The sequence below is a fragment of the Panulirus ornatus genome, chromosome 56, assembly GCF_036320965.1.
Source record: "Panulirus ornatus isolate Po-2019 chromosome 56, ASM3632096v1, whole genome shotgun sequence".
In the NCBI taxonomy this organism is placed as follows: Eukaryota; Metazoa; Arthropoda; class Malacostraca; order Decapoda; family Palinuridae; genus Panulirus; species Panulirus ornatus.
Window position 1 is genome coordinate 3,618,552 of NC_092279.1, and position 15,041 is coordinate 3,633,592.

Sequence of the window (15,041 nt, forward strand, 5' to 3'; positions counted from 1 at the left end):
GCTCCCAGTCAACTCGTTCTTATTCAGTCTGTGTGTGAACTAGGAAACCATAAGAGGTGTCCTTTATAGAATTTTGCCTGAAGATGTTAACGGTAGTGTTATTATGAAGTAAATCCTGTGGACACACTATTCCCTTTATTTAGGATTAATATTCTTTTTCCTCTTATCAATATTGAGCTACTGGTTAGACTTTGGCTGATATAAGCCAATATCTGTCACAGCTCAAGGTTGGACTAAAATGAGAAAATAACTGAAGGAAGCCTCTAAATTTACACTTTTTACACGTTATCACTAGCACTATGGTTTCTCTTGACTGCTGTGCTTAAGGGTTGAGAGAAATACTCATGGCTGCATAACAGCAAAACAGTTGAAAGTGCAGCAAAATTGGATAACCTGGACTAAATGGGAGAACCCTTCCCAGACTCTAAAGAAATTCTGTGTTGGGTGTGTGTGATGTCATGATGGCTGTTTTACTTGCTCATAAATGGAATGGTGAAGGAGGCGAATGCAAGGGACTTCAAGAGAGAAGTAGTGCATAGTCTGGTGGAAGTTTAGGGGCCTGGAGGTGAGTCAGTTATTTGCTGATGACATGGCACTGGTGGCAGGATTGAATGAGTTATTGCAGAAGCTGATGTCTGAGTTTGGGAGTGAGTAAACTGAGAATGTTGAAAGTAAATGTGAATAAAAGCAAGGTTATTAGGTTTAGCTATGAAAAGAGACAGGCTATTTGGATTATGAGTTTAAATAGAGAGACCTTGGAGGATGAGTGTGTTCGACACCTGGGAGTGGTTATGGCAGTGATGGGAACCATAGGAGCTGAAGTGAGCCATAGAGTGGTTGAGAGGGCAAGGTTTGGCTTTGTTGAGGAATGTGAGGGGATGTCTTCATGGGCAAACATTGTTATGTTCAGTGGTATAGTAGTCCTACTGGTGCTGTAAGGATACGAGGCATGGGCCTTAAGCAGAAATGTAGAGTGAATATGTTGAAAATTGGATGTTTGTGTTTTAGTACAACAAAGCAAGTGGTTTACGTGGTTTGGCATGATGGTCAGCATGTGCCAAACCCATATGAACTTGCTCTTATTCTTATCTTTGCTAAAGTCTGACATGAGAGATGATGACCATTCATATAGGTGGTTCAGCTCTGTTTTAAACAGGTAGTTTGTAGGATATTAATACTACTGTTTTCCTTACCCATGCATATTGTTTTTCTTGAAAAGGCAATCCACAGTTCTGTTGAAATATACAGTAATACCTGACCAGCTTGATCCTGCCATGACAAATGTTTTGGCAGATGCTGTTGAGACTTCAGAGTCTAGAAATATACAATGACCTGAGTAAATATGAGTGAATAAGCTTTTGCCATCCTGCTGTAAAAGCATGAAACACTCCTAACATTAAAAAATTAATTTCTATTCATTGTCTATGAAACCCTGAGCTGTTCAGAGCTGCTGATACTGAAGGTTTAGTCTCTGTCTTACAAAGTTGTAGAAGTCATATTCAAGTGAGAGGTTCTTTCTTAAAGCCGCCTCTACCTCAGGAGATGTCTTGGGTCGATGACGGTTCTTGTTGTGGTGTGGAGCTGTTGAGAGAAACTTTGTGTAGAAAGCATTTTGTTAGAACATGTTGTTTTAACATAATTTTAAACTGCATTTGAAGATGTAAATTGCAGCACACATTGAATGTCAACTTGATGACAATTAATGTATATGATTGGATTAACTTTCACTGCAGAGATCATCCATATATATATTCTGAATTACTGTGTATGTCACTGAAGGATGATATGCAACACCTACCCACTAAATTACCTGTGAAGTACTGGCCACTTAAACACCAAAGTTGATTAGATTCCATTTCTAAATTATTTGAGAATGTACATGTTGTTTTTTTATACTTGTTTCTGTAGGAAATGATTACAAATAACTAGGTGTGCAACGGAAAGTGACTTGAAGTCAAGGAAGAATATATGGGAATTTGTAAAGAGGGCAAATGATGATGGGGTGAGAGGGTATTGAAAAAATTCAGGAAGAATGAGAAAATGGTTTGGAAAGAGTAGTTAGTGTGGGAACAAAAGACAAAAATGAGAATGGCAGTAATGGGAACAGGTAGAGAAGCAGAACAGGCTATAAAGAGTTGAAAAAAGAGATAGAATAAGTATGCCTAGAGGATCCTTGAAATGACAGTGATGGGAGCAGGTTGAGAAGCAGGAGCAGGCAATGAAGAGGTGAAAAAGATAGAATGAGTGTGCTTGGTGGATCCTTGTATGTTAGGTGATGAGTTGAAGTGTATGAGACAAGATGGTATGCAGAGTGAGAGATTCACGGTGAATGGTTTGGTGAAAGGAGAGCAGATAGTGAAAGCCTTACACAATGTGAAGGGTGAATGGGATTGCCAGTGAGATTCTTTCGAAAGTGGGTGATGGTGATTCAAACTGGTTAGTGCTAGAGGATGGGCAGAATGTATGTGTAGTACTCTTATATAAGAGCAAGCAAGCAAAAGGGATCAATTGCCTGAATTACAGATATGATTTTGTTGAGTATGCCTAGTAAAGTGTACCTGAGAGAGGTGACTGAGGTATGAAATATAGAACATCATGTGTTTACTTGCAAGAATTTGTGGGAAAAGTACACAGAGAAAGAGTGTGATTTGTATGTAGCGTAAATGGACTTGGAGGAAGTGAATGGTAGGGTTGACAGAGATGTCTTGTGGAAGGTGTTTCACATACATGGTATGGTACGAAAGCTACTAATTGCAGTGAAGACTTTGTACCAGGAGATTATGATGCGTGTGCAAGCAGGAAGAGAGGGAGGAGGGTAAATGGTTTCAGGTGAAAGTGATTCTGCATGAGAGGTGTGTGGGGTCATTATGGCTTTTTAATCTTTTCATGGATGGGCTGATGAGGGAGGGAAATGTAAGGATCTTGAAATGAGTGGTGGTTCTCCAGTATGCTGGGGATGGGCCTGGGAGGTGAGGCAGTTGCTGTTTACAGATGATGTGGCTCTAGTGGCAGACTCAAGAGGGAAACTCCAAATGCTAGTGTCTGAGTCTGGGAGAATGTGTGTAATGAGGAAGCTGATATTTAATGTACGTAGATGTTCAGTAGTAGGGAGGTGAGGTAAGATGGTTTGAGTTTGAATTTGAATGAGGAGGACTTGGAGGATGTAGAATGCTTTAGACACCTGGGAGTGGACAGAGCAGAAGATGGAACAATGCAGGCTGAAGTAAATCAAAAGGTGAGGACTAAGTTCCTAGGTGCAGTGAAGAGTGTTTGGAAAGTGAGCTCAGTGTCTGTTAGGACAAAGGTGGGTATATCTGAGGTTATAGCAGTCCTGATGGTGTTGTGGTGTTGTTAATCTTAGCCTTGAATTCAACAGAATGGAAGAGGAGGGAAGTGTTAGATATGAAATGTCCGAGGATGATATGTTGTGTGAGGGAGATCGACCGTGCAAGAAATGGCAGTTTAAGAACAAGGTGCAAGTGCAGTCTGATTAAGAGGAATGATCAGGCTGAGGATGAGCAAAGAAGTACTTGACTAAGAGGATCTATGTTTCAGCAGTTGAGGGAGCTAGTAAGGGGAAGGTACTGAGGAGATGGAAGGATCGAGTAGAAGAGTATTTAATGTATTGTGGCCTGAACATTCAGGAGGATGAGGCATTCATGGGATATTAGACTGGATTGATGAGGCGTACGGGGAGCAATCCTGTCAGCAGGTTGAACCAGTGCTTATGAAGCAGTAGGGGTTATCATCCTCACAGTAGGTTGAACCAGGACATGTGAAGCAGTAGAGGAGGTAACATCCAGTCATTCGGATGAACCAGGGCATATGAAGCAGTGGGAGGGGGTAACATCCCATCATTAGGGTGTGGCAAGGAATGAGAGGAAACCACAAAACAGTTTATAAGGATTGGCTATGGATAGTGTACAGTACTCTGGTTTTGTTGCAATACATATGACAAGTACGGAATGAATGTGAGCAAATGTGTTTCGCCCCTGTTCCTTTTGCTACCTTACCAAGGCAGGAAATGGCAAACAAACTTGAATAAAAATTGTTTCTGCCTTAGTAAGGTAGTGTCAACAACAAACGAATAATGGATTCACTTAAACATCCACCCTAACTATAATGTACAGAAATCAGGGTCTTCCATCCCTAGCCAAGAGCTAAGGAGCAAATGAAGTTTACCAAGTAATTCATTGTAGTATAAGTCAACAACACCGTAGAAGAACTCGGGCAGTCGGTGTTGGAGAACAGACAAAGTAGCATTGATATCCTCTAGAACTCCCACCACTTGGTACCATTCTTCAACATGCTGCTTCGCAAGTCTCAATGCTGCAGCATTATTTAACTCCCTGGACAAACAAAAGTTAGTAAAAGTAATCAAGATATTGATTGGGAATTCACTACAGGTGTAATACCTAAATCAAGTTAATTCATTACTATTATGACCAAAATTTCTGAAGAGTAAAACTGTCTTTCACAACAAATGGATGAAATGTAATGATGTTTACAGAAAATTCACAAGAAATGTAAATAACTTCTCTGGACATAGATATGCTTTCACAAGGTTGGAATGACTTACCTGCAGTAATCTTCATGGCCACAAAAGTAAGGGATAGTGAGGTCATAGTGGTTGCCTGGATGAAATGTACAGTCATCACCTTGGCTGAAGAAACATTCCTCTAGAGTTGCATGTTGGGGTGGAGTTGCTGGTTGGTAGCCACGTGGGGTTGCAGCACCAGGACGAGGAGTCGCACGAGCATAGTAGAACCTACCGTGTACATTGCAGTTTACAGATAACATAACCGACCATTATTCTTTGCTTATAAGATTTCCACTATAATCATTCATAGTATGAAAATATTCAAAATTTGATTGTTTATGCATTGATTATCTCCAAAAAGGCACATGGGTTTCCAAAATTTGAATTGAAAGATGTACTTCTCCATGCTATTTTGTTTTTTAATGCTTTTAGTGATCAATATACCATTCCCAAGTGTGTGAAAATCTCAGAAACCATGTTGGAAATGATGAAAGCAGTGACTGACTGTGACATTTCTAATTCACTTTATGCTTGGCTTTTATATTCCAGTGTATTGTACTTACTTGGTGCTTCATTATCAAAACAGCTGTGTCAAGAACTTTATACTCAAATCATCTGGTAATTCCATTTGTGCCTGGCAATTTTCAATTTGATGCGTCTTATTTTTTAAGTTCATGCAATTAAAGGTCACATGGCCCTATTACACAAGGACATCACAATCACTTCAAGCTGTTCTCAGAATCTTTTGGTAAATACACCCACCTGGATCCAAGCTGTCTAATAACCCCTGGGTCAACACACCAACCTGGAGGCCACTTTCTCCACAGGATCCCTAACCAGGTTCAAGTAGAGTGGCATCTTGATGCCCATGGAGGTGAAGTTTGTAAAGTAAACATGACGGTCGAAGCTCACTCTTGGTTCTGTTGCCTCGTGAATCTTTTCTTTGACCTGAGCTACCAGGTCCATCTACAGAGGAATTAAAGGTAAAATTGATCATTAGCTTGTAATAAGCCCAAAAGTGAGCATTGCAAGAGATCAACAGAAAGGATGTCCACCACAGTAACAATCCATATCTAATGAGTTACAGCCAGCACCCATCAATTTTTATGAAAGCAAATTCATTCATTCTAAGATTTGTCACCTTCATATCTTTACTTTTTCATTTCAGTTCACCTTTCATCAGCCTATATTTCATATTCATGTATATCATGTAAAGTATTACCTATCCAGACTTTTAACTGTCAAAAGTTTCAATCAATCTGATTGCAAGTGCATAAACCATCAAACCTCTTCAGTCCTCCCTGTCCGCTTTGATAGCCCTTCCTTGTCACTAATGAAATCTTTCTAGTGAGAATGTCTTTCCCATTTATCATAACATGAACTGATCATGTTAATTTCTATGGGGCTTTATAACGCATTCAAATTCCCTTGAGATGTTGGCATCCATGATTAAAAGCGAATATCTCCCTAACTCCTGCTGTTAAATGATTATGTTAATATTGACTTAGGTATTATTAAAGAACTTGGTGATAATAAAGTATTCTGTTTAACCATACGGAATGAGAATATGGGATTACGTTATAAACATTAAAAAGGAATTGGTGTACTGTAACAAGGAATATGCTTTTTAAGTTTCTGGTCTTTCAACCCATATGATATGGAAAAGCATGCAGTAGCAATTATTAGAGAAAAAGAAAGAAGTTATACAAATTGCTTTCCTATAGTCTTGGCCCAAGTAGATCGGAATCAGGATAAAAAGTTTATGTGACAAGTTTCAGGATAAGTGTCCCAGAAACAAAAACTGGTATGCAGTTGTAACTTGAAAAATTAGACAAAGTCAATCTTTCTTTATAAGAGAAAAATCTGAAACTCTGATCTCAGACATTCATGATAAACCACATGAAGGATTTCTAAAAGTTTTGGAAAGAGATCTCTTCACCTGTACTGAAATGAAGGCTCACATGGACAAATAATGATTTTAACCTTCTAGGCATATGATTCCACCTGAAACCTCCGAAGACATCTATCAAAGATATGTGTAACTGTTGTTTAATCACTTTCTTGTACTCTGCATTAAACTGAGCTAAGAATTTAGAATATAAAAGCAATTGAATTTGAACTTTTAGTAGAAGTTTCTCATATTATTCATTGGATGGAACTACTTAATTACATCTTAATTAAATGGTAATTTTTTTTATGTTTACGCAAATGTTCATTCAGCTTGTTGATAAGGTGAAGACAGTAAGTTTTTGAATTTCAGAAAGCATATTACCAAAGTACAGCCTAGTAATACAAAGTAGATTGTGTGGTGGTTAACATGTGAAAGACTAGTTTAAATCAGATCAATATATCATAATGCCTGGTGGAATCAAATAAGTAATGGTTAGAGTTAATTACCATTCTAGACAGTTGTAATGACACAACATTCAGTCATAACAATGACTCTTTTGGATTACATCCTAGCAACAAAGAGTTTTAAGAGTTATCTTAAAATAAACAATTTCTTACGTCAACTAATCTTTATTTACTTGAACTTATTGTTACACTATGTATGTATTATATTTATTCCTGATCATTGAAACATGACCACTTCCCTTACCTGCTCATCATTACTTAGATATCTTCTGACAGAGTTCTTGAGCCTGAAATGCCTAAAGGTGTTCTGACCCTGCAGCCATTGAAGGAGTAATACCAGCATTTCGCTACCAGTCTTTGGGACACGGTTAAAGAAGAGCACTGTACTGTTCTGGTGTGCCCCAGTGTCATTCTCATCATGGGATTTCATCTCAAACCTGATGATAGTAACTGGTTTTCATATGATAGTTTTAACTGCTGTGCTGACAAATACAGGTATTTCCAATATGGTTCAAGAATATATAATATGTGAGGATATAATTTTCTGATAGTAATTCGTGCTTATTTCATGAATTCTGAAACATCAACAACCAGGTACTTGACAGTACTTACATGATTTTCTATTATATTTTCATTTGATTAATTCAGAAACTAATATCAATTACCCCGAAATGTACCAAGTTCCATCACCACATCATGATATTTGCTAAAATGCCATTAACCTTTACATGTCTCGTTAATGCTGCAATGTCACCTACCCTACCAGACCTTTTGTAATCCAGAGTTGCTAATGTCTCAAATTTAAACTTTTATACACCGTCATTTACACAACCTGGCCACACCTGGGCTAATATGCAATCTACTGCCCCAGGACTTATATTGACTATGGTGCGAACTACCCTTCCATGCCTCACCTGCAATAAAACTGAATATTCTCCTTAAGCCATACTTCTGCTGCTGCACGACTTACCTATCAAGCCACACCTGTTCTACTGCACCAACCCCTCGTCCTGGCCTCTTGTATGCTACAGTAAGACCAGTTCCTCCAATCTCTGTACTGTAATTCAAACCCAAGTCTTCAACTAAAGAAGATCAATCACACCTTATGTAAAGCAGTTAATCAAATGCTTAGCCATAGCCATGTACTGAATTGATGAAAATCTGAGCAGGGATCTATGCAGGAGCATCAATATTAATTAGAAGAGTAAGAAAAGAACTTGCAGAGCTGGACTGGATTGAGAATTACATCCCAGAGTGTGCAGGACAAAGCCTAAACATCTTAAATGGACTACACAAGGCATGATGCCGCCTAGATGTTGTACCTAATCTACTTTCTAATCGGGCAGGTCAGTGGCAAGGTGATTTTTTTTTTACTGCTTGTTTCCTAAAGTGCAGTATGCAGGTGCAAGGGTGACTCCATTAGCAGACTTGGGAGAAAACTAAAAGATATCTTTGCAGCTAGGTAACAGCTTCTACCAACTTGACAGTCTCATCAGTGTGTCTTCTCTAAATGTCAGCTATTTTCAGTCCTAATCTGCAGGCCTACTTACCACTTACCATTCTAAGGCTTGTGCAGTATCATACCAATGCTTCCATGTCTCAGACATGCTGTACCATCACCTACCCTTCCTGGCCTTAACTGTGCTGCAACGTTAAGTACCCATCTGTGCCATACCTCTCCTGTCGTGGCATTTCACCTTCACTGTCTGGCTGGATGCCAGTGAAAGTCTGTTTGATGAGCCAGTGGGTGACTGCCATGTAGCTTAGCAACAGCAGTGCCAGGCAGGTACAGAACAGACGGAGATGCTGTCGCTGCAGGCCCATGGGCATCTTGCTGCATGATGTTCCCTGACACTGTAAATGTGTTTTACATCAATATCACATGAATGTTGACACTGACAATTATTTTTTTCAATTTTTATTAAGTATATTAGCATTTTTAAAACTAATGAAATTCTAAGAAAGTGTTTAGGTACTGGTGAAGCTTCTACATAACTGCAGCCTGCCAATTACAATAACCCACTTCTTTTTAACCTTTGAAATTACTTCTTTTTTTAACACAATAGAGCTTATATTTGTAGTAAAGGTCAGCTTCCCGAGGCAGTTGTTAGAGCACAACTATCTCCCTTGGGCAGGAATTAGAGCACATCAACCCCCTGGGCAAGTGTTCGAGGACATCACCTCCCTGGTGCATGTGTTTGATTACGTCACCAATGCCAAGGATGATGTTAGACGACATCACCATGTTAGGGTACATGGTAAAGAACATCACCACTCTAGGGCAGGTGTTGGAGCACATAACCAAGCTGGAGCAGATGGTAGAGCCACTCCACCATTCTGGGACCAGTCATAGAGCACTTCACCACACTATAGCAGATGTTAGAGCATGTCACCACTCTGGAGCAGATGGTAGAGCCACTCCACCATGCTGGGACCAGTCATAGAGCACTTCACCACACTATAGCGGATGTTAGAGCACATCACCACTGGAGCAGATGGTAGAGCCACTCCACCATGCTGGGACCAGTCATAGAGCACTTCACCACACTATAGCAGATGCTTGAGCACGTCACCACTCTGAAGCAGATGGTTGAGTCACTTCACCATTCTGGGACCAGTCATAGAGCACATCATCACACTATATCAGATGTTGAAGCACATCACCACTCTGGAGCAGATGGTAGAGCCACTCCACCATGCTGAGACCAGTCGTAGAGCACTTCACCACACTATAACAGATGTTTGAGCACGTCACTACTCTGGAGCAGATGGTAGAGCCACTCCACCATGCTGGGACCAGTCATAGAGCACTTCACCACACTATAGCGGATGTTAGAGCACATCGCCACACTATATCAGATGTTAGAGCACATCACCTCAGCGGGGAAGGTGCAAGATCACATCAACATACTGGAGGGTATTTCCGGATTCCTCCTGCGTGAGGTTACGCTGTGACTGAAATGTTGTATGGGGGCTAGGCTGTACCATTGTCAGTTGAAGAAACAGAGTCGTCAAAGAACTTCTTACTTCAAAGGAGTCCATATACTCTCCCTGATACTGAGTGTAGAGTGTAGTCTTGGAGCTACAGGAACTTCAGGGTCACTAAGAAGGTGGTCCTGCAATTATATAATAATTAAGAATATTGCAATAGGAGCAGATGTTGGAGCACATATCTGGAAAAGGTGTCTTGAGTACACCAGTACAGTGAGGTAGGTGTTAGAGCACATCACCTCCCAGGGGCAGGTGTTGGAGCTCTTCGCCTTGCTGAGGTAGGTATTGGAGCACTTCGCCTTGCTGAGGCAGGTGTGGGAGCATTTTACCATATTGGGCAGGTGTCGGAGCACTTCACCATGCTGAGGCAGGTGTTGGAGCACTTTACCTAGCTAGGGCAGATGTTAAGAACATTTCACCAAGTTAGGACAGGTGTTAAGAGCATTTCACTAAGCTAGGACAGGTGTTAAGAGCATTTTACCAAGCTAAGGCAGATGTTAAGAGCATTTTACTAAGTTAGGACAGGTGTTAAGAGCATTTCACCAAGCTAGGACAGATGTTAAGAGTATTTCACCAAGCTAGGACAGGTGTTAAGCGCATTTCACCAAGCTAGGGCAGATGTTAGCATTTCACCAAGCTGGGTTACATGTAGGAGGGCGTGCACGTCACTGGTAAATCTTAAACAGCACTAAATTCATTTCACTGGTCACTGTGTGTAGGACACTGTATTTCACTGCTGCAGGTGCTAGACCACTTGAACTCGCCACACTAGGTGCTAGAATTGACAGTTTACCTCACGTTAAACTTTACCTTACATTCGCTTTACCTCACGTTAAACTTTACCTCACGATCGCTTTACCTCACGTTAAACTTTATCTCACATTCGCTTTACCTCACGTTAAACTTTACTTCATCACGATCGCTTTACCTCACGTTAAACCACCTCATCACGATCGCTTTACCTCACGTTAAACTTTACCTCACATTCGCTTTACCTCACGTTAAACTTGATCTCATTCGCTTTACCTCACGTTAAACTTTACCTCATCACGATCGCTTTACCTCACGTTAAACTTAACCTCATCACGATCGCTTTACCTCACGTTAAACGTTACCTCACATTCGCTTTACCTCACGTTAAACTTTACCTCATCACGATCGCTTTACCTCACGTTAAACTTTATCTCACATTCGCTTTACCTCACGTTAAACTTGACCTCATCACAATTGCTTTACCTCACGTTAAACTTTACCTCATCACGATCGCTTTACCTCACGTTAAACTTTATCTCACATTCGCTTTACCTCACATTAAACTTTACCTCTTGATGGCTTTACCTCATGTTCAGGCACTCTTTAAGTGCCTTGTTGTGTATCAAATACCCAAGCACACGACCTTATATACGCAACGTCCTGTGTCACTCCACCCGGGACTAGGGTGTACTATGACCAGGCCAAGGAGAGGACTAGGGTGTACTATGACCAGGCCAAGGAGAGGACTAGGGTGTACTATGACCAGGCCAAGGAGAGGACTAGGGTGTACTATGACCAGGCCAAAGAGAGGACTAGGCTGTACTATGACCAGGCCAAGGAGAGGACTAGGCTGTACTAGGACCAGGCCAAGGAGAGGACTAGGCTGCACTATGACCAGGCCAAGGAGAGGACTAGGGTGTACTATGACCAGGGCAAGGAGAGGACTAGGCTGCACTATGACCAGGCCGAGGAGAGGACTAGGCCGTACTATGACCAGGGCAAGGAGAGGACTAGGCTGCACTATGACCAGGCCAAGGAGAGGACTAGGCTGTACTATGACCAGGCCAAGGAGAGGACTAGGCTGTACTAGGACCAGGACAAGGAGAGGACTACGCTGTACTATGACCAGGCCAAGGAGAGGACTACGCTGTACTATGACCAGGCCAAGGAGAGGACTAGGCTGTACTATGACCAGGCCAAGGAGAGGACTAGGCTGTACTATGACCAGGCCAAGGAGAGGACTAGGCTGTACTATGACCAGGCCAAGGAGAGGACTAGGCTGTACTATGACCAGGCCAAGGAGAGGACTAGGCTGCACTATGACCAGGGCCAAGGAGAGGACTAGGCTGCACTATGACTAGGCCAAGAAGAGATGACTTGAGTCAGGTATTAGTAACACGTTACCAGGTATTAGTACAGGACGACACTGAAGCCAGGTGTGAGTGGGGGGGGGGGGGCACTGTGACAACGATAGATAGTTAAAGACCGTATTGTGGGTCTACTCGGTATAATAACACTTTAATGGCCCAAGTGTTACTTTAATTACCGCCATTTCATGGCGAGAATTCACATTTATTTGGACATCACTGTTGCATACAGTGAAAAGAAATATATAATCACTAATATGTTAATATAACAACCGTACACCAATAGAGAATTAATTTCTCGATGCTTAATAACAAGACTATATGTGCACATGCATCCCATTTTCTTTAGCTCGATACTAAAGATAAGAGATATATAGAGACATAATGAGAGATAGAGAGAGAGAGAAGCTGCGTGCACAGTCACACTTTCACTGACCTTCCTTTACAACCCTAGTCAGAACACTGGTGATGGGACGACCCAGCCTCTTCTCTCTCTCTCTCTCTTTCTCTAACCTCCTCAAATCAGTTGCCAAAGACTTGATTTCCAGCGCCATTTTCCCCAAGATACAAAAAACGTGTCGTAGTAACATATATATATATATATATATATATATATATATATATATATATATATATATATATATATATATATATATATATATATATTCCTATGAGTCCACGGGTAAAATGAAACACGAAAAGTTCCCAAGTGCACTCTCGTGTAATAATCACACACACACACACACACATATATATATATATATATATATATATATATATATATATATATATATATATATATATATATATATATTACGAACGTATGTAATTTTTTTTTTTAGCTTTTTAATGGTATTATAATTGACTTACTGCATTTGTTTGGGATATAATTCATTTATAAAGTATTTGGTACTGAATTTTTATGTTTCTTATGATTTCATACACCACAAGCCATACATGAACTCACATTATTCTTCTAACTTGCCCTATAACTTTAAAAGATCGTCTGCAAATGGAGTATTTTAATCAACTATGATAATGATAAACTGGCAACCATTTCTGTGTAGTGTCACTTTCCTGCGTAACTTTCTCTTCTGTTTCGCTCAGGTAACCAGTACCCAACCACACCACATGTTCATCTCGTTCCCATTTTCAGTGGCTGAAGTTTCACCCAGTGTTTTATCCAAACTCTAAGCCTCTATAATAGATTAGAATTGAAAATCGCTCTAAACGTTACTCAACCGTGCTGCACGTAAAAGGAAAAACAAAGAAAAAGAAATGGAGTTTGTAAATTGCTTTTGGCTGAAGCATCAACCTAACCTATATGGGTGAGAGTAGCTTGCAAGGCCGTTTCTATGTATCTATGGGGGGAAGTTGCTTACTATATATATATATATATATATATATATATATATATATATATATATATATATATAAACTTTATCAAGTTGCTCTGAAGTAACCAGCTGGATCATGAGTACTAGACACATGGCGCGTTCGATTTTATATGAAACTTTTTAGGAATTTCGAATATTAGTCGCTAACAAGGAATTTTCATTGTTAGTCATTATAATAATGATAAAAATAATCATTGTCATTATAATGATTAGTATTATACAATATAAATATCTTGTTGCATTTAATGATTATCTGTCAAATAGGTTTGAGGAATAATTGATATGATCACTTCGAGCTGGAGCTCCAACTCAGATTGAAACAGACTTGTACTACAAAGTTAGATATATCTGAAGAAAATCTAATGGAGGAATGTTAGTAATTTGCGAACTATGACATTTTATTTCTTAAAGCATACAGGAAGTAATGTCACATCCACCTTGCGTCACGTGATGTAAACATTGGGTCGCGTTCACACGAGTCAGGCTCCTGAAGTATGACGTCATTATGACGTCACTTAGTCCTCTTGGCCAATCAGCACCCGCCGTCGCCCCAGTCACCATCCAGGGCTTAGGGTTGGGAAGGTGGCCGTCGTCAAGAGCAACAGAATCAAACGTGTTTTCTTGGCCTTAGTCAGTCGATGGAGGGGGCGTAATACGAACTCCTTTTAACAGCGATGAGGACGCAAGTCCCTGGATATTCGACGTCTCATTGGACTTCAGTATAGAAGAGGTTCCAAACGGAATAATAGACTTGAGAGACAAGGTATTGGTGACGAGGTAAGGAGGTAGTTCACTGCCGTTGAGGTGATTAGACACCTCGGTCCCTAATGACAGTTCGTCCCCTTGAGTCTTTAGCGATGATTCGTCCCTCAATTGACCGAGACTTCGTCCCTTAAGTAGTAAACGACAGTTATGTAGTTAACGACAGTTCTTTCACCCCTCCCCCATTACCGATTCACCTGATTAACCTAACCTAACCAGCCAGTCCTAAGCATCCTGATTAACCTAACCTAACCTGATTAACCTAACCAGCCAGTCCTAATCATCCTGATTAACCTGACCTAACCAGCCAGTCCTAACCATCGTACCAAAACCTGACCTGATATACCCATTTGTAGCCTAATTAAACTAAACGAAAGCTAATCTAACCCAATCCAAAACGTTAATCCTTGATCTAGCCTAAGGTATGGGACGAAGTGTCATTAGGGGCTCAAGTGTCGACCAGCCATTAGGGGCTCAAGAGTCGACCAGCCATTAGGGGCTCAAGTGTCGACCAGCCATGTGGTATTAACTTATTCGCTGTTGACTTAACTGCTTTTTCTCCCGACTTCCCTAAACCCTTTTATCCTTTGAATGCATTTTATTTGATTTACAAAGGAACATGATTATGGATGCTGATCTGCTGTCATACAGCGTTCCTTCAGGCTTTATATTTTTATTTCAGTGTTAGCAAATTTCTGTATAGTGTTCACCTCCCTTCTCCAATTTCTAATATTGCATACCTTTATTTAGATTTTTACTTCTTACTTAGTCGTTAGTCTTTACTAACTATATTCAAAGATATTGGAAGTATTTCATTGGTTTTATTCCTCCTGACACTTATTTCCTTTATGGCATATTACATATATTTGATGCATC

General features: G+C 40.3%; 2 protein-coding genes across 10 annotated transcripts in view; one reads left to right on the plus strand and one right to left on the minus strand.

The window, feature by feature from the left end:
- Nucleotides 1-212: 212 nt before the first annotated feature.
- On the minus strand, nucleotides 213-12,545 carry LOC139765837 (uronyl 2-sulfotransferase homolog pip-like). 3 transcript variants are annotated; one of them, XM_071693658.1, is made up of 7 exons: nucleotides 12,443-12,545; nucleotides 8,571-8,749; nucleotides 7,140-7,332; nucleotides 5,346-5,506; nucleotides 4,580-4,768; nucleotides 4,183-4,349; nucleotides 214-1,581 (listed from the first exon to the last, which is right to left on the minus strand). In XM_071693658.1, exons 2-7 carry the CDS (start codon nucleotides 8,723-8,725, stop codon nucleotides 1,442-1,444), a joined length of 1,005 nt encoding a protein of 334 aa, XP_071549759.1. In that variant the 5' UTR covers nucleotides 8,726-8,749; nucleotides 12,443-12,545; the 3' UTR covers nucleotides 214-1,441. The 3 variants fall into 3 exon arrangements, with proteins under 3 accessions (XP_071549761.1, XP_071549759.1, XP_071549760.1); XM_071693659.1 differs by lacking the exon at nucleotides 12,443-12,545 and adding an exon at nucleotides 9,807-10,375; XM_071693660.1 differs by lacking the exons at nucleotides 8,571-8,749; nucleotides 12,443-12,545 and adding an exon at nucleotides 8,453-8,558 and having other exon boundaries at nucleotides 213-1,581.
- Nucleotides 12,546-13,955: 1,410 nt separating this feature from the next.
- LOC139765839 (uncharacterized) overlaps nucleotides 13,956-15,041 on the plus strand; it is an 86,551-nt gene continuing 85,465 nt past the window's right edge. For 4 of the 7 annotated variants that reach the window (XM_071693670.1, XM_071693671.1, XM_071693665.1 and 1 more), the window contains exon 1: nucleotides 13,971-14,180. The gene's annotated coding sequence lies outside the window, so the exon portion shown is untranslated. Of the gene's footprint in view, nucleotides 14,181-15,041 lie in introns of all 7 variants that reach the window. The other 3 variants (XM_071693667.1, XM_071693669.1, XM_071693666.1) reach the window with 2 other exon arrangements.

Excerpts from the sequence above, each read along its gene's own strand:
- LOC139765837 (XM_071693658.1), bottom strand. The coding sequence starts at position 8,725 with ATGCCCATGGGCCTGCAGCGACAGCATCTCCGTCTGTTCTGTACCTGC. Across the intron at positions 4,350-4,579 it reads GGCCATGAAGATTACTGCAG|GGAGTTAAATAATGCTGCAG; the intron begins GTAAGTCATTCC and ends TTGTTTGTCCAG. Across the intron at positions 1,582-4,182 it reads ATACTACAATGAATTACTTG|CTCCACACCACAACAAGAAC; the intron begins GTAAACTTCATT and ends TTCTCTCAACAG.